The sequence below is a fragment of the Harpia harpyja genome, chromosome 5 (genome assembly GCF_026419915.1).
Source record: "Harpia harpyja isolate bHarHar1 chromosome 5, bHarHar1 primary haplotype, whole genome shotgun sequence".
NCBI lineage: Eukaryota > Metazoa > Chordata > Aves > Accipitriformes > Accipitridae > Harpia > Harpia harpyja.
Genome location: NC_068944.1, coordinates 56,442,880 through 56,470,265, shown reverse-complemented (window position 1 = coordinate 56,470,265; position 27,386 = coordinate 56,442,880). Strand labels below are relative to the sequence as shown.

General features: G+C 45.2%; 2 protein-coding genes across 6 annotated transcripts in view; one reads left to right on the top strand and one right to left on the bottom strand.

Annotated features, from left to right (window-relative positions):
* The window catches only part of NCALD (neurocalcin delta), a 61,559-nt gene extending 49,482 nt beyond the window's left edge, over positions 1 to 12,077 (top strand). For both annotated transcript variants that reach the window (XM_052786981.1, XM_052786982.1), the window contains exons 3-4: positions 1,936 to 2,041; positions 2,337 to 12,077. In XM_052786981.1, the coding sequence (XP_052642941.1) occupies positions 1,936 to 2,041; positions 2,337 to 2,434 (204 nt within the window). In that variant the 3' untranslated portion in view covers positions 2,435 to 12,077. The remainder of the gene's footprint in view (positions 1 to 1,935; positions 2,042 to 2,336) is intronic.
* A 4,541-nt stretch (positions 12,078 to 16,618) lies between these two features.
* Positions 16,619 to 27,386, bottom strand: part of GRHL2 (grainyhead like transcription factor 2) — a 70,799-nt gene continuing 60,031 nt past the window's right edge. For all 4 annotated transcript variants that reach the window (XM_052788183.1, XM_052788181.1, XM_052788184.1 and 1 more), the window contains exons 15-16: positions 22,365 to 22,429; positions 16,619 to 21,126 (exon numbers count right to left, since the gene is read on the bottom strand). In XM_052788183.1, the coding sequence (XP_052644143.1) occupies positions 21,012 to 21,126; positions 22,365 to 22,429 (180 nt within the window). In that variant the 3' untranslated portion in view covers positions 16,619 to 21,011. The remainder of the gene's footprint in view (positions 21,127 to 22,364; positions 22,430 to 27,386) is intronic.

Sequence of the window (27,386 nt, the reverse complement as noted above, 5' to 3'; positions counted from 1 at the left end):
GCCTCCTTCCCCCAGCTCCCTCATCCCTATATTCATGTGCTTGCATGTTCATCCTTTCTTCCATTCTCCTGGTTATCAGATGATCACAGTTGTGTGGACAGCATCCCTGCCTGTACTGGGGCTCTGCCCAATACTCTGGCACCCTAATTCCCTTGGGAGCCTTTGGGCACTCCCGCGGTCCAAATCATGATGATGATGATGTTGATGGTGATGACAATTAAAAGGGTGCCCACCGCTTTTCCATTCAGACAGCTGCTGTTCATGCTGAAATGTTCTCCTCTGTTCCCCTGCTCGGGTCCATAGCTAGTGTTACAGACTTACCGAAGAGCAGACCAGGAAATCCACAGCCACGCTGTTGGTGACATAACTGAGGGAGCAGATGTTTGATTGCACTGAGCGTAAGTGATGAATAATTAATTAGACAGACAAATGCCTTTCTCAGGGTGTAACTCTTTAAGTTATTTAAAGGCCAGGAGATGTGAGAGGTGAGCTGCTGGCAGAGGAGAAGCCAGCAAGATGGCCAAGGAAGCGGGTGCTCCCTAATCTGAGTGTAAAATGTCTGCTGCTTAGCGGCATCCTCCAGCTCGTGAATCTTTGCTGTTACGTTCCTGGAGCTGGCCCTTGGGACCCTGGGCCAGATGATGGGAACATGCTAGGCAGAGTACCTTCATGAATGGGAAAAGGGAAGAGGGGAGATTCAGCGAGCCATCTTGGGCTTGCGCCAAGGACCCCCCCTCCCAGAACAGGAGGAAGTAGAGAACAAATAGCTAAAGCAATCATGTCTGCACTAAGTTATCAACTGACCGCTGCAGACACCGTGTTGGCGGGGGGGGAAACAAGAATTCGAATCTGTGGAAGAAAGCGATCCACGTCTACAGACCAGGGCTGGAGGGCAAAGTGACCGCCCAGTGCAGCGCCTGTCAGCCAGAGGCCAACGAGCTGCAAGGGGAAGCAGAAGGAGCTGGTCAGACCAGGGCAACACTGCCTTGGGCTGGGATGTGCTGCCTCTACAAACGGCCGGGAGGCTCCCCCGAGGCCACCAGCCCACAGCTGTCTGGCTGCTGCTGTTCTCCCAGCTGTGTGGCACTGTAAAGATATCTAACACAAAAACCACTTGTTTACTGGTACTGCCTGCTCATATTTTCAGGCAACATTTGGATAACCACTTCAGAGACAACTACTCATCCTTGTTTTAAAATTAACATTACCTCTCTTTTAGGGGCAGCTAGCACCATACGTGACTAATGGATTTTTCTGTGCAGAGAATAGCTATGGGTGGCACCAGTGCCATGTGGGACCAGAACATCTGCTCTCTGTGGAACCAATTATGAATGGGGTTTGGAGCTGTGTACACACACCAACCCCCGAGGGAAAGGCCACCTCCTTGCTGGTCAAGTCTTCATTATCTGTGAGGCACGGCAAATGCAGGGAGTGAGTCACTGCCCTCCCCGCGGGCAGGATGCTGACCAAGGAGGGAGAGAAAGGAGATGGGGGGAAGCAAAGGCAGGGTGAGGGGACGGAGGTGGTGAGGACGGAGCCTGGGTGACCGAAGCACGGAGACACACCACAGTGCGGGACAAGACCTCAGTGGTCTTACCGTTCCCCCAGGCACTGGGAGTTGCCAGTGCCTAACATGCTGTACAAGTGATAAGTCCATCTGAAGACTGTTTTGATAAGCAAAAATGTAACCTCGGTCCAAACCCAGATTGTGTTCGACCATGACTAAATAAGGAAACACAGTACTTCATAAATGAGCGTCCCACTGAAGAGGGCAGCTGCATGTACGGGTGCCACCTGACTCCCTTCAGCATCCAGAGAGCAGGTCCCAGCCGATGTCCCCAGGCTATTTTCCGCCTATTTCTGTCACCAGGAGAAAATCATTGCATTAAGATAATGTGTTTCTTACCAGCTCTTTGCTCCTGTCATACCACACAGGCAATCTATAAGATGGTTTCTTCTGTAATGAAGATGCCGGAAGACGAGTCGACACCAGAGAAGAGGACAGAGAAGATCTTCCGCCAGATGGACACCAACCGTGATGGTAGGCACCCTCCAGATATGGGGGTGGCTGCCTTTGCCCCTGTGCAGGGTGGCTGGGGTGTCCTGCCTACACGGGGTGACCCTTCAAACCCACCACTGCTCCTTCGGCCACCCAGGCAAAGTCACCACCATCCACAGCCAGCAGGGTGCAAGCAGGCAGAGCTTTGCCTTGCAGGGTTGCTTTCCCAGGGATTTTACTTGGGCTCCCCTGGCTTCCGTCCACTGTGCTTGTCCAGAGGCTTGGCAGGTGTGCTGCAACCCACCAGGTGCGCTAAGCAAACGTGTTTCTTTTCTAGGAAAGCTCTCTCTGGAAGAGTTCATCCGAGGCGCCAAGAGCGATCCATCCATAGTCCGTCTCCTGCAGTGTGATCCCAGCAGCGCCGGGCAGTTCTGAACCCGTTCTTTGGATGAATTATGTATCTGCTTTTTTTTTTCCTTGCCAAACAACATTCATGGTAGTGTTGCCTCTGTATGGCCAATTATGCCTTCATTTGTGGCATCTTATAGCTTCTTTTGTTGTGGATTAATTATAAGAATGCTGAATTGCTCTTAACAATTTGTCCAGAGCATGGGCAGTACTGTTTTAAACAGATATTGTGGTGTTTTAAAGATTTTGTTTTGTTTTTTTGTTTTAACATGTCTTTTTTGGAAAGTACGTGTTGAGAAGGAGTAAACCAGCGACAAACCCTTGGCAGCAAGACACACTGAGAGATTTTAGATTGCTGCTTTAGTAGCTAAGTATTCACCCACAGGACCTGAAAGTGTAGTAGAGGTTGAACCAAAGGGGTTGTGATGGGTGGGGTAGGATTTACCTGGAACCTCCTCTCCTGTCCAGGAGGCACCAGTTAAGGTCAAAGACAGGATCAGGAAGAAGTACGAAAGTGCAGAATGTGTGCAGGGTGTATTGTCCATACCCCTGCTCCTATGCCTCATTGTTTCAATGCTGTGAACATTTTCCAGGTTGTGAAGGAGAAGGGAAAAAACAAAGGTCGACATTTTTTACTAGGTTTACAGTGGTTGATTTCACACAGCTTTATCTGAAAATTCAGCAATTTGCAATCCTGATCCCCAAATCCACAACTGACTATACCTCTTGCCGTTTGGGATCAGCAAAGGCAGACACAGATATGGAAAACTGGGTCTTGACAATGAATTTAGGGGAGATACATGTTGAATGTGAAATTTTCAGGTTAGTAATAAAGCAGTTTCTACTAAGGAGAGTGAGCATTCACGTGACGAACTCACGGACACCTGCAAGCAGCTCCAGCTGAGGCACATCTGCTGTTCTGAATGCTCTTGCATAGTGTCAAGTTTTGGGGGTGTTTTTGTCTCTCTCCACATAGCTAACAGAGTTTCTGGGCCTGCTCTTAGGGGAAGGCTGCCATCAAAACTTGTTTTAAACATAAAATTGTAGCATTTATATTTCATTTATTTTAGTAAAGTTCGAAAAACCTGTACTGAAACAAGGAAATGGTACGCTTTATGGTATATTTATATATATAAAAATTAAAACAAAAAAAAGATCAGCTCTTGAGAGAAATGTTGAATGTTTATCTTTTCGCCTAGATGCAGGAGTTCTGAAGTTTGCTGCTGCAAAACTTTATCCTTTGGTCAAACTTGCTGTATGCAAAGCTAGTACACATACGTGGGATTTCTTAGGGACTTTACAAGCGCTGCTGCAACGGAAAAGCTTTAGCGACAGGAGGCATTATGCTGACTAAATTGGCATTAATCTGTCATTAGCTAAAGTCTGCTCTGTGATCCTGTTGGAGAGGTACCCATGTAGGCAGTGCACAGCATGGGGAATTCACGAGGTTGTTAGAGTAACCTTTGTCTGACAGGGAAGGTTGGTGTTTTGTCAAGTGACCTTGTAGATGCTAATCCCCAGTAGCCTTAATTTAAAATAAACTAAGTAAAATAAGTCTGCTTTGCAGATGATGATTAGCTAAGTACTAATTAGAAGTCATGAATAAGTAGCCAAGTATGAATAAATTTTTGTTGAACACTAGCTAGTAGGTACAATAACTGAGAGAAAAAAATCCTAGACTTGATTTTTCCATACCATTTGCTTTGCCAGGTGTGAAGTGCAGAGCACATTAAAATAAAATAAAAATAAATTGATAATAACATTGCTAATCAGTTGTACTAAAATTATTATGAGTGGCTAATTACACTCAATAAATGTCTTCAGGCACACACCTTTGTCTCAAACAATCACAGAAATCCAGTTGATGATATATTCCCATTATAGTAACCAAAATACCAAGCAGACATGTGTGGGGGAAAATGAGAAAGCAAAAGAGGCCCAACCACAGACACAAACAGATTTCAATACCTAGCACTTTTAGCAAATTTTGCACCAATTCTTCTGGTTGATGGAAACGTTCCCTCTCTCTTTCTCCCTAATCTTCGTTAGACATTCTGTGCACAAATCTAACCCTTCAAAGGAGAGCCTATCTTCTTCCAGGTAATTTTCTGCTTTACCTGGAGAGGCTCTGGCCCTCTCTCCCATATCCGTCACCTCATGTCTACTGAAAGCCATGTTCCCTCTCGAGTGCTCAGAGGGTTGTTTTTCAGCAGGACAAGCCTGCCCAGGCTGCTGGGGATTGCTGCAGGAAGGTCAGTGGACGTGCCCTGATCAACACCCCCTCCGCCAGATGGGAAGGACCAGTCCCGCTGCCCCAGCCGCTCCCTGGGTGCTCCACCACCACGGCTGCGCGGGCAGGACGAGGCGATGCTAGAGGAACCCTGCCGAACTGCTAACCCACCGCCTCGGTGCAGGCACCCAGACCCAAACTGGCCCAGGCCTACAGAAGCTGGCATTTACCGAAGGTGAACTTGGATAGCTTCTGCAGTTCCATCTTCTTCTTAATGTCGTGAAAGCTGTTGCATGTGACTGAAAGCTTTGAAACGTTGCCTTTTATTTAAGCAACGGCATTCCATCTCTTTTTGCTTTTATAAGATGTTTCTGGCCCAGAACCTAGTCTCTCAGTTTGTTTTTGCCTAGTAGTTTTGGGGCTTTGGGGCCAGACTTGCTTCACGTGCTAATACTGCACAACACATGTTTGAAAACACAACCTGCGATATGACCCCAGGCCAGCGGAGATGTAATTCTTCCCACAGTTCACAAAATCTGGAAGAGTAAGAATTAGCCTACAGCTGCAGAGGATGTAGCTGGAGATAAGACTATGGTATAAACATTTACAGAGTGAACTAAGGGTATTCTTTTACCTGACTACCACTGATGATTGGTATTGTTTTAAATTACTAACTATCCTTTTCTTTCTTTGCCTCTGCACGTACTTTAAAAGTGATCCATAGCTGGAATTGTGATAGGAGCATCCACAGACCCCAGATCAGCAGGAGAGCAGTGGTGCGCTGCATCTCAGATTGGAATTTTCTGCTTTGCTGCCATTCGCATTTGCAATCATAATTGCCTTCATAAACCTCTTGAAGACAAAATGACCTATCCTGTATGAAATAGCACAGCAAGTCAGACACTTTCAAGTGATCAATTAACAATATTTTCATACAGGAAGGATGGCAGACAGCACATACTATTTCACATCACCTCTCAATTTTGTAGATGCATTCTCCAATATTAGTTGCGTGTGAAAGAGGTCACCTTCACTCACGTGTTGTCAAATGAATTAATGAGTACATCCCACATGTAGACTGAATCCATGGAAAATGCCAGTCCCATTTATCGGGCATTCCCAGTCAGCTTGCCAAACTCTGGGCCAGAAGACGTGAAGCAAGGACTATGGCTTGTGCGATCTGCAGCAGCCTGTCTTTGTTTTAGGGTGCTTTGGGAAGGAAAAAGGGAACACAACGCTTGTAAAACCAGCATGCATCTGTTTTTGTGAGCACTTATGGTTTGAGAGGGACTGAAGAAAGATCTGTGTTTCAACATTATTTGAAGCCCTGTGAGTTCACAGCAGTGGATGTTCCTGAGGTACACGGAGCTGTGCTGTTCCTCTTGCTGTTCTTAGGAGCTTGTAGGATTTTTATCTTATTGTTGGGGCATTTTGCCCTTTGTTGTTCTCTGTTATAAAGCATGACCTCCACATTTTCTAGGCACTGCTGCGTAAAAGAGTAAGCCAGAAGTGTGTAAATTCTGTAGCTGGACGAGGTCTATGTGCAGCACAAGAAGCAGTCACACATGACCAAGCCCCCATGGTTTAATAACTTCCCCCAGGGGATGAGTCCCAGGACTTTTCAGCGTGTGGTCTCTTCACTGATGGCAAATGTGCAATAATAAGGCTTAGCTTAATTTTCTTTCACTGCAGACCAGGCTAAGTCGCATTACCTTGCATTTGCTGTGGGCTGGAAGCGCACACATGGGCAGAAACCTCGTCTCAGCTGACTCATGGAAACTTGGTGAACTGTGGTAACTTGATGTTAAGCCCTAATCCGCACACTAAGCCAAGACAAGAATGTGGCCGCAGCCGTACGTCTCTCAGTACATGTGAACTGGGGAACACGGTGACAACTGGCAGGTCCCTGGGGACACGTGGAGGTGGGGAGGGAATCTCCTGCCTCAGAACAAACACCCTGAGCTCAGCTGTCTCCCTTCTTTTAAAACTCTCTTTTTTTTCAGCAACACTGGTGAAGATGCAACATGATAGCAATATAGCACAGTCAGGGTAAAGGAGGCATCCTTCAAAAGAGTTTCTTTTTGAAGCCTAGCATACAAGCACCAAGTAAAACAAGCAGAGGGGAGGGCTGGACAAGACCTCCGGAACACCCGCTATGCCAGCACCTCCGTTTGTCTTTCTCATGGTGCTCCCTCGGTTTCCTGGCGAGGCGGTCCTTTGGCCCAGGAGTTAGGTGTCAGGGAACTGGTGCAAGACTGGTGGAGAAGAATATTTCACCTGCCCTTTGCACAAGCATTTGGATGCATTCTTTGCTCTGTGTCTTACTGGGTGGGATCTCACGTAGGAGTCTTAAAGTGGGGGAAGTTGGTTTCCTTGGTATCGTGGGCAGAACTTGTGCTTAGAAATGCAGAGAAACTTGGCAAGCGTCAGACAGCTGAGCAACGGTCAGAGCTGCATGTGGAGTTTTCCATTGACTGTGCAGTAGGCAGATAAGATGCAAAGCAGCGATATGTCAGACTCGTGGTGTGATGTGCTCTGAGATAGGGCTAGACCCGAAATGGCACCTTCTAGCTGAGCAGCAATGTCTGCTGCATATTCAGTCAGAGGCACTGAGAAAATACACTTTTAAATACCTTCAGCATGAACAGGCAGCTGCAGGGGTAGAATAACTCTGCTCTTTCTTACAAATAAGCAACAGAGCTGTTTGCCGTGCCCCAGTTAGGAGCTGAGCAAACAGCTCCCAGGAGGAGCATAAGGCATTTCCCAAGTGTAACTGAGGGCAAAACGTTGCCTGCAGGACCTTTCTTCCCGGTCGCGGTAGACAAGAAGGAAAAGCTCTGTTTGAGTCTCAAAGCCCAGGTGCCATTTTGCAGGCTGGGGAAGGTGAGAACAGCAGCTGTGTTTTAAGTACACAGAGGGGAAAAGCAGCAGGGTTTGTAAATTGGCATGGAAAGCAGTGACACTAGAAATTGGGACCGCTGTTGTGGAGCTGCAGAAGCCGTTAGGTGCCTCCAGCATTCAGAGCAGTAGAACGATCAGTCAAATGCAAAGTCAATCTCCTCGTCTTTTGCAGAAACTACCCCTGGCTACCATGGGTGTCTCAGTTAGCAGCACCCCTTATTCCAGCCTGGCTTTTGCTGCTGTTGCTTTCAAATCATCCATACTGAGAAGTTGTTTCAGGGGTGGGGATTTTCGCAGGATAAGATATCAAGCTTTTCAGATACACTCTCCATATCTTAACAAGTAACAGCTGGAAAGGCCAGATATAAGGGGCTTCTTGCAATGTACAGATTTTATTTCCTCATTGCTCCAACAGGTAGTGTTATTTTAATACGTATAGTTGGGATCAAGCTGTCACATGTAAAATGCTGGCTAATGCACAATAAACAAGGTAAAAAAAGAGCTTGGGTTGCAGTGAACAATGTGAAAAGACTAGGAAAATGAAAAACTGCCTTTAGATCAGGGTCTGAATTCACAAGACGAAACCCCCTTGGCGATAGTCAGCACAGAATAGCTCCTCTGCACTAGCCCCATCCCTGGGACCTCCTGGGCTGCTTCATCCCTACGTCACTGTGTGCTGAGGCTGGGGACTCTGGGTCCTGCCACAGAGATGGTCAACTGAGCTTATTCAGCCTGCTGAGTGCTTCCCAGATCTCGAAGCACAGGACGGCCACCCTCTCTGTAGTGTTCACTTACTGTGCAGCCGAGACACGTCTTAGATCTTCCCCTCTTGCCCTGACCTTACACCAAAGATGTTCTCACCTTCTCAGGGCAGGCGCTCAGGGTGTCCAGCTCTCCGACGCTTTGCGCCCACCTCCCAGTTGCCATCCCTACCCTCTGTGTGAACGAATAACAAACACCAGCCCTTGACATCTGGAGGAGCGAGGCTTGATGCATTTAGATGAAACAGCTTCTGATTTGGTTCCCAGCCTTTTGGCCCTCCTGTGTGTACCTTGCCAACCACACTATTTATTTCCTATTATTAAGTAATGGCAGTATTAAACATTTCAAGAACACACTGAACCTCTGGAACAATGTGGTTTTCATTATCGTGTCTGTGTTTGTTGATGCACTGCAGACTGAACCTGACCGGTGCTCGCTCTCCGCTCCCATGGTTTATTCCACAGAGAGCTGATTTCTTCCAGGCAGGAGCAGCATCTTCCTGTGCGTCACCATTCAGCATGCGGTGCCCCGATGCTGCCTGGACTGCCCAGGTGCTGTGGACCAAGAGATAATTTTGGCGCAGGAATGTCAGGTGGAAACTCTTCCTCCCATCTGTCAAAAACACATGTTGAGGGTGTGACCTCTGGTTTTCTCCTCCCTGGGGACAGGGGTTTCAGCGGTATTCAGGGTTGGCCTCATGTTCCCCCACCAAACTGGATGGTGGTGATTACTAAGCCCACTTGAGAAAATCCTCTTAAATTCTAAGCTTCATTTGTGCTGTTAATTGGCTGCGCTCAGAGGGAAGATTAATGGGTCCTATGCAGTTGTTTGGGGGAGAACTTGCAGTTCCTTGCCACCACCACCTTTTTATTTCCTGTAATTAGCTTATTCCCATTTCCAGGGCAACCAAATAGTTTTTATTAGTATCTGGGAGAAAAAGAAAAAACAAAACCAGAGTTTCAATCTGATAAGAATCTAAGGAAGCTTACTAAAGACATTGTGCTCTGTGTTAGTCATATGAATGCTCTACAAGATCATGTTTCTCTGGTATTTTGTGTTTAATTTCCTTATTTGTGTTTTAGTTGTGTTTGTAATTTATTTATTTATTTTGGATCCCCTTAGATTCAACCCTGCCAGTCGTTTAGCTCATATGGTAGCAAAAGTCCCAATGATTCCAAGAGCAGAGCTGCCGGAGCAATTACTAGTGAGGTGGGCTCACCGTGCCTAGCAAAAAAGAAGTGCTTAATTACGTTAGGGATTATTTTTGTCTGCACATTTCCTGCAAGGAGACAGACTGAGACATTTCTCAATATACTTATCTCTTCCACTTGCTCACTTCAATTCCGTCTGAGCAGTCTTGTCGTTAATATTTGTATATTCAGTTCTATTTCGCTCTTGAACACGAGGTGACCAATATTGGCCTCTTCTGACAGAAGTACTTGATACCTTTGGATTTTTAAGTATCGCCGAATGAATGACGCGATGGATGCAAAAGTAAATAGTTATACATTTGTTTGTGTAAATTTGAACAGGTATTTTTGATGCTGTAGAGACTAATAAATTGAGATAAACCATGGCGAAAAGCTGAATAGATCCAAGTGTCCAGTTCCCATTAAGTCCATGACCATTCCACAGAGAGAGCTTTCTTATCTCTGTTCCCTCAGGCTGTTTCTACGTTGCAGCATAGAGTAGAGATACTAAATCTAACTTTAAATAAGCTACCATGGGCAGACTAACTGCAGCAGCATGGAGTTCAGCATATCCTGCGTCTTGGCAAAATTAGATACCTCTCTAGATGAATGCTTTGTAAGCAAACCTACATATCCTAAGGAAGACTTTTACAACTCAGAAAGGAGAGGGATGACTATGAATTAAATGAATTTGGTCCACGTGTTTTTCTTATGGCTGTCTAGAATTGCTAGTGTCCTGCGTGTAGTTGCCTATAGGTATTGTGATGTGTTAATTTTTCCCCCCCGGTTCTGTTGTAAGCTCATCTGGTGGTATTCTGAGTCTCCAGCCAGTTCTCAGCCCAGGCAAGGCCCACGGAAAGGACATCTAGAGGTGAGCTGCCTTCAGGAAGGCTGAGAGCAGCTCTCGGGATTTGGCCCTGTGCTTGCATGATTCGGGAGCGTGTACCCGCAGAGCAATGTGTTAAACCTACCCGGCAAAATGGAAGTAGATGATCAGGCCATCGGAGGAGACGGAGGATTTGGTGGAGGGTTGTGTATGTGTTTTGTGCCCCCCAGCACGCGCACCGTTCCCCTTGCTATTAACTTCCAGTTAGGACCTTTCTTGAACTCTTAGTGTCAGAGTAGAGTTTTCTTATGCTGATAATGTATTTGTATTATGCAATGTACTAAGAAAAAAACAGAAGATGATCTCTCTATGACTGTCCTCTCCTCTCGAGAAGCTGTTCTCTTCTGTACATACGATATGCAGAATGTATGGGAGTCTTACCAGTGTCGGTTTGCATTTTTAAGACTGTACTAATTAATGTGTGATACTATTGTGTTTTTGTAGTGGCATCTTTGATGTAAGATGTAAAAACTATTTAAAATTATTTGGTTTTGTTATTGTTCAGCTTTTAGAGGTAGCACCAAGGACTGCATGTTCACTAGAATCAGCCTTTTTCAAGGGCCGTCATAGCTGCACACAGGCACCGGTGTTTCACCCGGAGCATAGTACCTGCGATCTCATTTTAATAGGGGTCAGTTTTGAGCGGAAACTATTTCTTCCTGAAAAGTCTAGTTTTCTGTCTTTCCCTCTCTCAGACTCAAGCTTCCCCATCCCACGCTGTGTGCCAGTCCTGGCCCCAGGAGGAGACCTGAGAGGAGGGTCCCCCAACCTGGGGCACCCCGCTGGCCCCAGCGTCAGGCTTCCTTATCCCTTAGCTCACCCGCATGCACGCTCGGTTTTCCTTGGGACTGCTGGCTATACCAGGACAAAACTGATGGGTTCACATTTTAAGACCGTTTGTGCAAGTGACTTTAAAATTAATTAACTAGGATTTTGAGGAATTAAGCAATTAAGGAAAAAGAAGAGCCCGAGTGGCAAGTTTGGGGTCAGAATCTTATTGGGGTGCTTAATATAGCGAGAACTTGGAGTCAGTCCCTAAAAGACAGGACCATTTGGGGGGCTTAGATCTGCATTTCTTGTCAGGTTTGGAGAGGGAAGAGGGGCTCGGATGCAGCCTCTTGGGCAGGGCTGACTTACTCAATGGATTGAGTCTGAGAGAGATGCTTCTCCAGATCGTGTCCTGGGACAAAAGACAAGACATGCTGCAGCTTAGGAGTTTTTTTCTTTTAGTTTTTTTCTTTTTAATGGAGAAAGCGGTTCAAACTGCACCTGGCAAAATGACTGACTTCAAAAGCATGGTTTTCCTTCTTATTATATAGACACTCACAAAACAGCATTGTGTGGTTAAAAAGGCGCGTTTGTGATAGTTTCTTTTTCAGTGCCAAAATATATAAGCAGTATTGTTTGAAGGGAAATAAGAATTTTTTTACTGTATTGTTATCACTGTTGAACAAATATTGTTTTTAAATGTTAGATTTTGAAGACTTTTGTATTGTAAACTGTTTTGTGACATGGTGCTTTTTCATACTGGAATTACTGATTGCACCTGAATATGAATTATTTTGTTTTCTTATATAAATATGTAACCTTGAACAATCTTGATGAAAACCAATGTATGGTGGATACCAATGGTTCAGACAAATTGTCCTACTGAAATCCCCTAAATGTTCTTTCCTACTAATAAACATTCTGCTGCAGCTAGCTATGATGTGCCATGCATTGTTACTCCCTTCGCACTGGAGCCTTAAAGCCTCATCATGTAGCCCCATGGTCTGGTGAGCAAACCTCAGAGAAGCCTTTGCCTGCTGTCCTCACAACCCCCAGTCTGCTCACCGTTGCGGGCAAAGGGGCAGCAGCCGGGCAAGCCAATTTGGAGGGCTTAGCGAGGGCTTAAGCCGTGCACGGGCGCTGTGCCGGCACGTTGCAGCTGGCTGGGCTCTCCGCTGCTAATACAGTTTTTTCTCCAGCAGCTAAAGCCGGCAGCCAGGCACGGGGAGAGATAATGCGGAGTGGTTTATAAAAGCAAAGGAAGGACAGCACAAGGCTGAGCGCCCCGGTCCTCCAGAGCTGGAAAGGCCAGCTTAGCTGGCTGGTGAAAGCTTTCCCTGCCATACATAAATCCCTCTCCAGGTTTAGGGCATTTTTTTATCCCCAAGAGTAGGATATAGGGAGGGAACGTGGCTTGGTAGGGTGGTAGCTGTGGTTAGCTGCTCTGAGACATGGCTTATGGGGCAGCAGGAGAGCCCGTCGTGGCAGGGGCTCCTGCCAGCCTCAGCCGGGCTCTGGAGGGGGCTGGCTTGTGCTCCTGTGCATGCTCCCTAAGCTCCTCAAACTTTTACCTAGGTTAAATTTGGAGCTGGGATTAGCACCAGGGTGCTAAAAGTAGTTTAAATCCCTCTAGAAGGTAACTGAAACCAGTGCCTATTTCCCCTTCAGATTAAAAAAAATAAGACAGGTTATTTGTGGAACTGCACATTAATGTGGGCCTGACACAGGCTGGAGCCTGGATGGAGCATCAGTTACGTCATCCAGGTACCCTGTGTGCTCAGTGTACCTTCAAACCGGCTTCATTACATGAGCTTCCAGTGTGCCAGACTCCCTGTGATATACGTTCTCCTCACCCTCCCATTAGGGCCATAATACGATTTAGCATTAAAGCGTTAAAAAGGCAGGGGTGTAAGGAGGTGTTTATTTGCATAGGGATGCTAAAATCCCCCACTGATCACCTTTACTGGCCTGTGCATCTCCCTGTGCAAAGCCCAAGGCTTCTGTCCCAGGACAGGGATGTGACGGGCTCCCAGCGCAGAGCCTGCCTTCAGGTGATGGCCACCACCAGGCACTCGAGCACATCTTGCACCCCGGCAGCCCGGGACTGTCTCTCCCACTGCCTTGGGGAGGATGGGACCCAAGACCCTGCGTCTCATTCGCTTGTGAGCCCTGGATCTGGCCCCGTCTGGCAAAGAACATGCTCTGGAGTCAATCACTGTTTTCGCCAGCACGAATCGAGCTGAGAGCTTGGGAAGGTGCTGAAAAACACAGCTTTGCTGCCCCACTTTGCCCCTAAAGATTAGGTCAAGAGCTAGAGGAGGGGTGTTTTGCTCCGCTCTCCTAGGAGGGTCAGTTTTTCTTAAAGACCTTGTGAGTCACCTTGCTAAACCCTTGCTCAGCCATGCCAGAAACAGCCTGGCCTTTGAGCATGCTGTGAGTGCGGCAGTTCCCATCAGCTGATACACTTCTCCTCGCTCCTCCACGGCCTCGCAAACGGACCACTTCCAACCACTCGGCTGCTAAAGCATTCACATTTTAAAAGCCACTCAGTAAAATGATTTCCTATGAAACACGATTAAACATCTACCGCAGGCAGCACCCAGGAAACACGATTACTTCAAAGAGCCCCATGGGAGCTGGTCCTGGCTCACCCCACGCTGCTCCTCCGGATAGCATCCTCAGGGACTGGCAAAGCCCCTGAGAAACTCCCCAAAACCTTGCACTGTGAGCTTATCCATGCGGGCTACTGGCACCAGCAAACTCCAGCCAGTCCCACAGGTGCCAACATATATATAGATATAGATATATACACACACACAGCATTTTATACATACAGCTTTTGGTTTCTGCTCTAGCTCAGGTTCTGACTACAGATGGGCTGGTGGGGGAACACGGGCTGCACTGGAGACCGTCATCAGGGCAAAGAGCATGTGGTGGGAGGGGAAGGGGCCTCTGGTTTCCAGACCTCTTCCACTCTTGGTTAGTCGGTCACTCGCCAAGCTACGGAGCACTTAGTGCCTAGTTCTTCTGCTGTATCACAAACAAACAGCTGACAAATACTTTTCAAAACTATTAGAAAAATGCCAAGCACAAAGGGAAGGCCTTTTTTTAAAGCCTTTGGCAACTGTGATAAGGCTCTTAGAGCTGGATACAACTGGATGAATTTTGCTTGGATGGGGAGGGGCTGGAGGAAGCTGGGTTCTTGGAGCCAACGCTCCGCTGGCCGAGACATTTCAAGTGAATTAACTTCTTTCCTCATTGCCCAGGTGTGGTCTCTGCCTGACATGAGATCTCAGCGGCTGGCTCTCACATGGCACCTTGTCCCACTCAGGACTTGCCCTCGGCAGCGGCGCTGAACTTCACCCCACAGTAAGACAGGGCTGCCCTGCCACTGCTTGGGCAGCATCCCCTTGCCAAGACAAATGCTTTCCCAAGCAATGTCCCGGTTACTTAGATGTTCTCACCTCCTGGATTCTTGTTGGAAAAGACAAAGTCAACTGGTGGAGAATAAAATGGTTGATGAAAATGTTTTACTGCAAGATGCATGGCCAGGTATGCTTCAGTGCTTTGGGCACGCAGGGCACAGCAGGAGCAGATACGGGTAAGGATCTCAGCCCAGGTGCCCTGGACTCACAAAAATGTTAGTGCCAGCGCTTCCAGCCAGGTTCCCAGGACGCTCCAATGTGTCACAGAATCACAGAATGGTCGAGGTTGGAAGGGACCTCTGGAGGTCATCTGGTCCAACGCCCCTGCTCAAGCAGGGCCACCTAGAGCCAGTTGCCCAGGATTATGTGCAGGCAGCTTTTAAGTCTCCAAGGATGGAGACTCCACAACCTCTCTGGGCAACCTGTGCCAGTGCTCCGTCACCCTCACAGTGAAAAAAGTGTTTCTTGATGTTCAGACAGAGTCTCTTGTGTTTCCGTGTGTACTCACTGCCTCTTGTCCTGTCACTGGGCACCGCTGAATAGAGCCTGGCTCTGTCCTCTTTGCACCCTCCCTTCAGGCATCTGTACACACTGATAGTATCTCTCCAGAGCCTTCTCTTCTCCTGGTTGAACAGTCCCAGCTGTCTCAGCCTGTCCTCATAGAACAGGTGCTCCCATCCCTTCATTAGGTTAGTGGCCCTTTGTTGGACTCTCTCTAGCATGTCCATGTCTCTCTTGTATTGCAGAGCCTGGAACTGGGCAGAGGACTCCAGGTGTGGCCTCACCAGCACTGAATAAATATCACCTCCCTTGGCCTGCTAGCAATGTTTTGTCTAATGCAGCCCAGGATACCATCAGCTGCCTTTGCTGCAAGGGCACATAGGTTCAACCTGGTGTCCACCAGGACTCCCAGGTCCTTTTCTACCAAGCTGCTTTCCAGCTGGGCAGCCCCCAGCATATACTGGTGCATGGGGTTGTTCCTTGCCAGATTCAGGACTTCGCACTTCCCCTTGTTGAACTTTGTAAGGTTCCTGTCAGCCCATTTTTCCAGCCTGTTGAGGGCAGCACAACCCTCTGGTGTATCAGCCACTCCTCCCAGTTTTGTCATCAACAAAATTGCTGAGGGTACACACTGCTGGAGCACCTCTCCTATGTAGGCAGGCTGAGAGAGTTGGGGTTGTGCAGCCTGGAGAAGAGAAGGCTCTGGGGAGACCTTATAGCAGCCTTCCAGTACCTAAAGGGGGCCTACAGGAAAGCCAGAGAGGGACTTTTTACAAGGGCATGTAGTGATAGGACAAGGGGTAATGCCTTTAAACTGAAAGAAGGTAGATTGAGATTAGACGCAAGGGAGAAGTTCTTCACTGTGAGGGCGGTGAGGCACTGGAACAGGTTGCCCAGAGAAGTTGTGGATGCCCCCTCCCTGGAAGTGTCCAAGGCCAGGTTGGACGGGGCTTTGAGCAACCTGGTCTAGTGGAAGGTGTCCCTGCCCATAGCAGGGGCGTTGGAACTAGGTGTTCTTTAAGGTCGCTTCCAACCCAAACCATTCTATTCCATTCTGTTCTATTCCATTCCATCCCATCATCCAGGTCATTAATGAAGATACTGAACAGGACTGAACCTGGTACGGACCTCTGGGGTACACCACTAGTCCCTGGCCTCCAACTAGACTTCATGCCACTGACCACCACCCTCTGGGCCCAGCCGTTCAGACAGTCTTCAGTCCACCTCACTGTCTGCTCATCCAGGCCATACATCAACAGCTTCTCTGTGGGGATCTTACAGGAGACAGTGTCAAAGGCCTTACTGAAGTCCAGGTAGACAATATCCACTTCCCTCCCCCCGTCTACCAGGCCAGTCATTGAACCCATGTTTTGGTGATTATTTTTTCAGTCTCTGTTCTTGTTTTCTCGGTAGAATGAATTTCTATTTTCTTCTTTTTGAAAAGTCTTCTGGGCTCAGAAGTAGGAATTCAATCCTCAGAATGTAGTAATACACACCACAGCAACAGAAATATTATCTCATACATAGGAATATTTATTTTTTTTCCTTCTTAAAAATGTACAAAAAATAAAATAACTGTATTTACAGTTTATCAAACCCCTCTCCCAGTTGCAACGCTATTAAGTTACATGAGCTATTTTCTTAATATAAAAGCACACTATTTATACATAAAGTTCCTTGTTTGCCAGAAAGAGGGCTTGTCAGAAACTTTGGCACAAACATTCTTGTTTGTATCTTGTCTCAATTCATAGAAAATGGAAAAGCATATAAACATTTCATAAGCTTTACATTTTAAAAGTCATAAGATACTCCTTTCCAGTTCCATATTGATCAATATACAGCATCTCTGACGGCTGGAGAGTTCAGTTTTTACTAATTGTTTGAATTAATTTACAACATTTAAACAATCCATAGACTGAAAGAGGAAAATATACAAGAAAGACACTTGATCTCTGAATTCCATTGACCAAAAACTTCATGAGAGAGGATGCATAGGAAAAAAAAAAAGTTCTTTTCTTTGTAGTTTAAATTCAGTGGTAAAAATCCTCCAAAATGTCTTGATGGGGGTATCACTGTACAGAAACAAAGCTTCCTTGAAAGGATGCACTTTATTTTGGGGATAGCAGCACCTGACTGTAGAAAGTAACTAAAATTTGAGATTTGGGGTTTTCATAATAAAACATCAAATGGACAGACATAGTGCCAAATCTGTAGCGGGAACCAAAATCAGAGCTTAGAAGACTATTCTTTTGCACATCTCTACCAGAGTCTTTCGAAACACAACATCTACAGACAATGCACTGCTCTAATTCTTCATAGGGAAAAGGAGTTGAGCAGCAAGCCACCCTTCAGGCTGCACTAGTTAAGATTCAAGACTGCTATCTTGAAGAAGGAAAGGAAATGAGAGTTTTGTTCCTTTAAATAAACAACCACAGCAGTGCCACAAAGAGACAAAAGGAGGCAAGGCAGATATTCCTGTGCCCTGCTGAACAGTAGGAAAATCTTACTTCCATTTAACTCATAATATTTGGAAGATCCAGCATTAATCAATATTTTTCATTAAACAAAAGCAACACATATATTTTAAACAATATACATGCAAGCACTTTGTATGCCTCAAGACCTTTGAATCAAGCAGGGCATGAGGCAGGCCACTGCTTCAGAAGTTTGTATTACTCGTACTGGCCCTTCTCCATCACTTTGATAGCCTGTTTTTGACCAACAAGGTGAACCCTGAGAGCTTGTAGCTTGCCAGAACCAGGATCCAAGGTTCAGTGCTCCTCCAGCAGCTGATGCTGTAACTACAACTGAAGGGGTGCAGGGTGATGTGGTCTTTGTAATGTCTTAGGTGCTTGCGATGCATCTGCATCTGGAGCAGAGAAACAAAGCCCTCAGACCCTGGCAGATAAAGTTAAGGGAGATCATCCTTAACTAGCTCTAGTTGTTTTAAAGTAGTATTTCCATCAGCGTAAATCCTACCCATCTTCCTCAACCCTGCTACCTTAATAGAGACTGTAAGAAAGAACTAAAGGCAGGTGTATGAGCTCTCTTGTATCAGGAATTCGCACACTTTAAGATGTATTTAGAAAAGCTTTCAGTTAATCTTGGAAGCAACTTTCCTTCTCTGGACAGTGCCTGACCAAAAGCTCCTAAAATGGCAATGGAAAGATAGCTCCTTAAGCCCCAGTATTTCCTGGAGCACTGCACATCTCACTGATCCTACACTGCTCCTTGGCACAGGATGCTGCAGCATCCAACAGATCCCAGCTCACCTCCACCCACATGTAAGACAAGAATGTGCCATCAACCTGAGTGCTGGTGCTCCCAGGACAGCCCTGTCCTTCTCTGAGTGAACCCCAAATTCTCACTGTCCTCTCTTAATGCAGCACATCCCAACCCAGCCCAGCCTCAGGCACTACAGGCATTCCCTATAAGTAAGAGAGCTTAGATGGCAAGTTTGTTGGGGGCAGAACCAGGGCTCAGATCCTGTGTACGTTTACCCATATGCTTCACCTGTAGCTTCTGCCCAGACATCATGACCAACTGAGAGATCTCAGCTAATATCCTTAGGATCCTAAACACCATCAAACAACAGAGAAATTCAAGAACTAACACCACTGTTCACCAGTCCTGTGTGCTGGTCCCCGTTCCTAATGCCACCTGCCAAAACTGTCCTCTTTTTTTCTTTAGGAAAAAAGTATCTGGGCTAAGTCAGCATAGACTTTTTATCTGAGCCTGAGCCAAGTAGAAACAAACTGAACCACCATAAATCCCCTGTATTCCCAGGCTGTCTGCTCCTGAGCAAGGTAGCAAGAGCATCTTTGCTGGAGTATATTTATAAAAAGGTAATGGAATTACTACAAAACTCTGCATCAGAAGGAGAAAGAGCACATGACAAAGGAAGAGGGAGGGAGGGAAGCAGGCAGAACAGACACTTTGCTTTGCAGACATATGTAGATTCTGAGTACATTAGCCCTGACACTAACAGCCTGAACCTTTTATAGGTTCTGGTCCCACAAAAACTTTGACAGGTACCTAACATTTCCATTTGAAGTACAGATTTTAATGGGATGCTATTGCTAATGAAGTTAAGAAAGTGTGCAAGAGCTTGCAGGACAATTCATGCAAAAACATGACTGAATCAGATGGGTCAGCTATCCCAGCTACTTTACTTGAATGTAAATAGGTCCACACAGCTCAAAACACTAGAGAATGAGCCTGTTAAACTAGGCAGTGTTTCTTTACACCATTAACCACCTAATAAAAAAGACTGTGATTAAATGAAAAAAAGATTTCTGATGGGGAAAAAAAAAACCTCTAAAGGCTCCATGTAGGAAAGGACCCACATTTCTGTCTGTTGCACAGGATCCACATACAGTGCATAGAGAATAAAATGCTTGCAGCTGAAACTCACGGGATTGTATACTGAGTGAGGAGCTTTCTACAATAGTCAGAGGAGCTGGAAAGGAGAGAAAGAAGTGCTGGGTTTGGATGTGCTAGGGACATTCAGGCCTTGAAGCCCTTTCCTGGTATGATTTTAGCTTGCAACTTTCTCTCTTCACAGAATTCATGAGATAGGGGTGGAATTTGATGGGATAACCTTGTAGTTCAACTTGGGTTCAGATCCAGCCCTTGTGAGAGAGACCTATCTCCACACCCACCTCAGTTGTGGGATACTTAATCGCCACTGGTAAAATTGTTCCAGTTTCAATAAAATATTTACATCAAGCCCAGGTTTATACCTCACCCAACTGTCCTAGGAATCAAAACGAATCATTCATTGGAGATACAAGAGCAAATACCCTTAAGAAGAAGAGCTTGAAGTCCTGTTTCTTACAGTCTAGAGGAATGCTTTAATGAGCTGGCTGCTGCGGAAAGCACCTGTCCCTCCACAGGCTTGGGAAAAGCCCACTTTGAGAGCCTCCACTTCATCAACGGAACAGGCAGAAGTCCCTTCCATACCTCTAGGCACACCAGGCAGCAGACACATGGTGCCTCTTGGATCTGGTGACAGCTGGATGGGACACTCGCGTATCTACAGCTGGGACTTGGGCACCTAAGGTGGGTCCCATTGTGCTAGAGCACTCCAGACCCTGTAGCACAGTTTGCTCCAACATTTCAGTATAAAACGTGGTGGGCAAGGGTGGAGCTTATGAGTGCAGATGCAGTTATCAGCTTCTCAGTACACACTCCTTAAGAGACTGCAGCAATCTAATCCTCTAGGAAAGATTCTGTTAAACCCTAAACCCAATACATACAAAAACATAGCGGCAGTAAACATGCCCACTTACAGTAGTTAAAATATATTATTGCATATTATAAACATTATATACAAGGTTAAAATGGTTTCTCTACCGTTTACTTACAAGTGACATTTGTAGCTGAATGCCTTACTTACAAGTCCTCATTGCTACGTGCTGAGAACTACCAGAGGTATTTGGCAAGACTATACACTATAGAGAGATATGGATCAGTCTGAGCAAGTGAACTGTCAGCCACTTTCCCCATCTTTAGCACTGCACCACTTTTTTAGCAATGACGCGAGAACTACTGGTAAAGTGATTTACACCAGATTTCTGAAACTAGACCAGCATGGTTCCTTAACACATTTTAGAATGAGCTTATCCACACTAAAGTATGGATTAAAATGCTGCATTTCACATTTACAGTGGGTCATCTGGTTACAAATCTGGGGGCTGGTAACTGCTTATACACTAGAGAGTGGGGAACAATAAATAAGGGACCAGGTTAACATGAGTGGCCTTGTGCTTGACAAACCCAAGTCTACATGCAGTGGGTTCACACGTGCAGAATGGACAGTATTTTCAAAGCAGTCTTGTAACAGTTTCTCTGATCAATGTCTGTCAAGTTCCCAGGGAATCTTCTGCTTTCCAAGAAGGATGAAATGCTGTGGTTCCTTACGAAAAGGGTCTGCCTGAGGCTAGATCTCTGTCAGTGTGATCTTGAATCCTTCGACCATGCTCTCCATGTGCAGGATGAACGTGTCCTCATTGGAGTAGTGCTCAATAATGTTGTCATCCATGTTTACCAATATACTGGTGACAAAGGCAAAACCCAATATTTTTATGTACCAGGACACTGTAAAGCAAAAGCCATGCACTCCACCGCATGTCCTCACTTCACTACAATGCAAAAACAGACTCCAGCACATGCCAGTACAGGGACAATAGTGAGAATCATCATCAAGATCTGCCCAACAGTCCCTTATAATCTTTGGATTAGAGGCTGCTCCTTGCCAAAATAGTTACGTGACATGCCAGTGCTGGGACGTTAACCCACTTAAGCTGCCTACAAGGTGAACTGCACTCCAGACCCCTGGCAGATCCAGCTAGCTGGTGTTTCCCATGCCTGGTGTTGGCTCCCCCAGGTACACCTCCATGCTACTCCTCAGCCACACTGCGTGAGCTGCTGCACCTCTGTGCTGTAAGTCGCTAACATGGGGAAGCAGTGTAATTTGTGCTTTGCACACAGCTCACAGGCCTCGAACTGAGCCTGGATGTGAGAATACCGACAACAACTATTAGAAGTGTATATGAGTGTTTTCCTCACTCTTTACCACAAAGTGTTTCTTCCAACAAACATATCACTTGTTAGAAAGAAGCAAAACATGAGAAGTTTCACCTGTCTTCTCAAAAGCTAAAGAAATCCCCAGATGAAACAATGCCCTAAGCTAGAGTTACAGCTGAAAATAAATGACTGACTTAAAATTATATCACTACAATATTGTGATTATTTAGAAGTAAAAAAAAGTTGAAGTGGAGAGATTTAGATTTATGGCAAGGAGTAGTAGCCTAGCTATTCTAAAATCACAGCTGTGATGCTCATGTCTAAATTTACTCAGCTGAAACCCCTGCAGCAAACATTGCCTGCCTGCCTTTCAGATTCGGACAGTGGCATACTTCTTCCTAACACTGCAGGGAAACTCCACACTGCATTCACAGCAAAGGCTGCACCTCTCCCACGCTAGCACTCCATGATGTTATTAAGCATATAGTCTACAAAACAGACTTTATCCAAATACATTTTCTACACACCAACTGTTTCTTCACAGTAAGCCTATGAATACTGGTCAGACACAGACTGGAGATTCACGTTTCCTCCCCTGCCACCCCTTTCTGTCTCCATAGACATTAAGATTTCAAGCATATGAAAGATTTCAAGCACAGTCTCCTAGAAGTGTTTATACTGCCCAGCAGCATGAGGCCCCAAGCATATTTGGGATCTCTGAGTACTTCTAAAGGATCCTGCAATAGCCCCTAGATAGTTTACTTACCCCTTTTTGCTCTTCTTATAAAGTTTTGCAATCTTTTCAGCTGGCAGGCCATATTTCTCAGAGATCTGAAATCATAAAAAGAAAAGAAATATCATTAAAGACTAATGAGAAATACAAAATTATCACCTCTCACTTTACAAAAGGCATTAAAACACTATCTCTGCAAACTTTGACAGGATAGCTATACAGAAAAGTCACTCGCAACCATACCATAGCTTCATTTAAGGATGACTCGGGGAGGAATAATCCTAAACATCTTGATCAAAAAACCACAATCTTTTCCATCCAGAAACTTGGAGACTTGGAGTTTTCATAGGGTGTGAGTCATCAAAACTGCCTCAGCATCTCCTATTGCTCTGCCTCAAGGAGTCAACACCTTCCCAGCTTCAGATTTTACCAGGGAATTTCAATCTGATCAGCTGCCTTTCTGCTGTTTCTTATTCTGATTTTCTGGGCTCATGGAAGCAAAGGCTTCTTCCACCAGGCAGAAGGCAGATGAGTAGCAACACAACAGGAGCTAATGGACTGACGGATCAGCAAAAAAAAGTGCACATTTCTATTTTTCAATGGCACTTCAAGGTTTATTAAGCTAACAGGACCCTCCATAGTACTTCTTTTGTCTGAAAAGTATCTTCAAGGTATCTTTTATTGTGGGTGGGCTACAAACATGCTACACACAGGATTAGGAAGCTTCTGTATTGTTGGGGAGGTGACTCAGCCTAGTTACTAGGGTGGCAAAATGAGAACACCATTTGGCTCACAAAACATCATCTGAGTGTACAGATAATGAAATGCTGCAGAGAAGCGTGTTAACAAGGTAAAGGACTTCTAAAATAAACCTCTTGCCAGCTACTCAAATGATAAAAGCAGAAAATATAGGAAAACTTTTGAAGGAAGAACTACTTAGCTGACGAATCACCAACACTAACAAGCACTTCACTGGGGTGCTTTGGCATTGCTTTGCAGCAGTATATTAGTAACGTTTTTAGACGTCCATTCTGCAGTGAGCCTGTGGTGTGCTTGTAGAGATGGTGTCCCTGAGCCCTCCGTCTGAGCCAAGTTTCTTTTCCAAATTACGACTCTTCTTTGAGAGAACAGGTCTCACAGCTCATACTTTTGAAGAAGATTGTCCCAAAAGGCAAAATAATTATGGAAAAATGACTTTTTGTCAGTGATTAATGTTCTGTGGTACTTTACTGCCAACCAAAGTAAGTTTCCTGCTCTTCCCAGGTGAAATGAAGTTGCAGCTAAATAGCTGACTATTTATCTTCTGCATTAGAGAACTGAAATGCACAATTAAAAATCAGTTTAAAGACTGCCAAATATCAGTCACTGTAAAATCGTTTCTTTGTGTTTGCATTCTCAACAGAATTCTGAAAAAGTGGTATTTTAGAGAAGCAAATTAAAGCAATTATCATGAAATAGAAAACAGAAAGAAAACAGTGGATAAACTCAGCACCAAGGACAGATTCAGACAGCCACAGGTTGAACCTGAAGCACTGCTCCTGTCCAAAGAGCCAGGATTCTCTAAGACAGAGAATTAGCGTATACTTGCCTACATCACCTACGCTTGTATAATTGTCATCTTACCTAAGATACAATTTTGTACTTAAAAAGTATAGCATAACTCCAAGATTTTGAAGAACCATAAAGCTTCTTTTACACTGCAAACAGTTTCCTCTGACTACAGCATACATCTGTGGCTAACTGAAAGGGGAGGGTGTAAATAAGGAGTAACTGATAAGGTACACTGGACCCATCCACTCCTTAAGTTTTGCACCTAGCAGAGAATAAAATACAAATTAAATTGTGGGTTGTATTTGCTATTTCAGTTTTACTTGCACCAGCATGTTTCACTGCCCTTTTGGATATGGTGCTGGAGATACCAATGGTAGTCGTGGTTCCACATTCTCACCTGCCTTGGGAGAGACCTAATTCAGCATCAAGGCTGCACAAGCTCATATGCTGTACAGTCACGCTCTCCCTGCTGTGGGGAACGGTCTGCTTTGTACAATTATGAGAAGAGGGGCTTCACCCCACTTGTCTTACATCTCACACAAGCATCCTCACTATCAGACTATAAACCCAATCTTTTTCACTGAGCTATGTAGCCTATGCAAAAGGCTCCGTGTAGCCTACGGAAAAGCTACCTAACCACATACACAGGGTGGAAACCCATCCTACAAAGAAGTTCCATAACATACTCAGCTTATCTGGAGCAAGTTCAAGTCTTTGCTCCAAACAGGGCAGAATAAGGGTGATTCGAACCCAGGCTTTGCCATATCCTTGTGTGCTATGTCCATCACAGACGGGACAGGCTGCCCCACCTAGCCTTTGTGAATGCCTGACCTAGCCTATGCACATAAATCCAAGGGAGGATCCATGGGCAGGATCCCCAGTAGAAGGAATCACCTACCTCTGGCCAGAAGCATTTGTATGGGTACCCACACCTTGCCCCTCACTCACACTCCACCCCTGTCTACCACCACCTTTCCAAGTCTCCCTTCCTTCAATGCCTCATCCTGTGCTGGAGGACAGCTGCTTAACCTGAGGCTGGTGACACCTCCGGGGTACCCAGGTGCCACACTGTGAGGGCAAATCTTGACTGCCTCAGAGAAGTTCTCAGAGAAACTTTCATGTTCTCCTTTTATTCTTTCTTACCCTCTAGCTTTGCTTACCATGAATAGAATGACGTCAGATAAGCAATCTGGTGCTGAACTTTTCTATCTGTGGTTTTGTTGTACCCCTAAATTTAAGCTTTCATGTAAAGCAATAATGAAAATGGCTCCCTTTCATCAGATTGTTGAAAAAATCCTTTGTAACAGGCATCAGAAAAAACGCAATCTGAAACTACAGAAAATGTCAAAATTGCGTGAACATAAGGAAACTATGTATCTTCCTGTCTGGGTTGTTAACTCTGAAGCATAGTGATATTGTAAAGATCAGTGCGTTAAGACACTTTTCACTGACTTCATGCAAATAAACACGCAGGGAGAAACATTTCTGTGCCAAGGAGGCTTAATAGCAGCTAATATACTGCATTCTGCACATTCCAGCATAAAACCTCCCTAGGATATTTGGGATACCTAACACTCATGCATTCCAAATATTGCTCAAAGTGGTTTGGGACTCTGGGACACCACTTCCTACAGAAGCTATGAGAGATAGGGCTGAGAAAGCCTTGCCTGTCACACTGCCTATGACAGGTGTAGGATTTATATAACATGCAGGGATTAGTGAGCTTTGCGAAAGACTTCCAGCTGACTGAATAAGCACATTTCTCAGGAACCCCTAAAGATTCAACCAATTATGCCAAACAGCGAGCTGTGGAAGCAAGGCTCGAAGTGGGGGTATGGGAAAGCCTCCCCCTCACAGACGCAGAAAACAGGTCTCCAGTGCAAATGTGCTAAGTCCTGCTGCAGAATCTGAGAAAGCAGAGAGTTAGCATCTGTTAGGGCATCTCACTTCACACCCTCTTCTGAAACACGTTTGTTGCCAACTCAGGGGAACACCACTACTGCCAACTTCCTCATAAAACAACACGATTTCTCACCTGACCCCAAGCAGGCTACAATAAATTTTAAAAATATATCTCTATTTCGAGCAATATTTTCCTTCATCATCTCCATTGTCCATTTTTCAGTCTTCTGAGCAGCGAATTCTTTCTAGTGGGACAGCCTTCAGAGTGGCACTGAAATAACAGTCTGCGTTCCCTTTGGGCTGCAGTTCCCTGGCATGGCAAGTTTGTCTGTAGCACATATCTGATTGCACAAACCACCAGAAATGCTTTCTCCGCTGGAGTCAGGAAGAGAGAAAGGGCAACATCTGGGCTTGTCAAAGCGTGTGGGAAAAAAAATCTTTGCTGACTTATTTCTACAGAATGGTCCAGTCTGTTGCCCTACATTGGCTGGAAGGACACATACATAGACAGGTATTGAATAAACTTTGGTCTAAGCAAGCTCTATTGAGCTCAGCTATTAGCTTTTAATTTTAGAATTTTGGGAGATGCTTCAATTTCCCAATTTAGATTGCCCTCTGTAATTTGATTAAATATGTGATTCTGCACAATGTAAGACTGGAGTACCTACTGAGATCCACAGGGTTAACCTGACTTTGGATCAGGCTGAGAGCAGGATTTAGAGCTGGTCAGTCACTACATGTGCGATGTTTTGTGATGGGCAAATGTCTCACTATTTTCTGTTGATCAAGACTGACTACTGTAGTCATCTTAAACAAACACTTTAAAAACCAAATATTTGCATCACTTTCTGAGATGTACTGTACCTCTGAAACCTGAGACCTCTAGATATTTGCCAGAAGAAAGAAATCTGAGAAGGAATCTAATTATTCATTTGGAATGGGTGTATAGGAGAGAATAAAATAAACACAGTATCTGAGAAAACAGTATCATTAATCATGGAAAATTTGGAGAAAGCCACAGACCAGGAATAGTGATTAACAAAAAAAAAAGTAAAATCCATAAACAGAGAAGGAGGGTATGATTCAAGATCATTGGCACTGTCTTTCAGATCTGGGGCTCTATAATATTCAGAGCCTGTTTCTAAGTTCTTAGTACTTAGTTTAGAATTGAGCATTTACGATGAGTACAATTACAAAATTACATGATTTGCTAAAATGACTGTAGAGAGAGTATTTAAGAAAATGCAGTTTGACAGCTTTTTGGCATTGATTTATCCCCAATATCCTACCAAAGAGAATTAAAATTTTTTGAATGCGTTCCTTCCAGTGAACTGGGACATTTTACAACAGATCAGATTTCTCTGGTGCTGAAAACATGCCACTGAGTCAGCAGCTGTGCTGACAAAGGTATGCAGAAACCCTTCTTGCTTCTGCACCAGCTTTGTTTTTATGTTACACGGTGGCTGGAAAACAGGCACGGAGAGGCACAGACTATAACACACTTTTAACTTCCATACAAAGACAAGATGAGATCGTGTTACAGCTTATCATGAATCAGACTGCAGGCTCTTTAAGTGAAGCCTAGCTTTTATTATACATGTG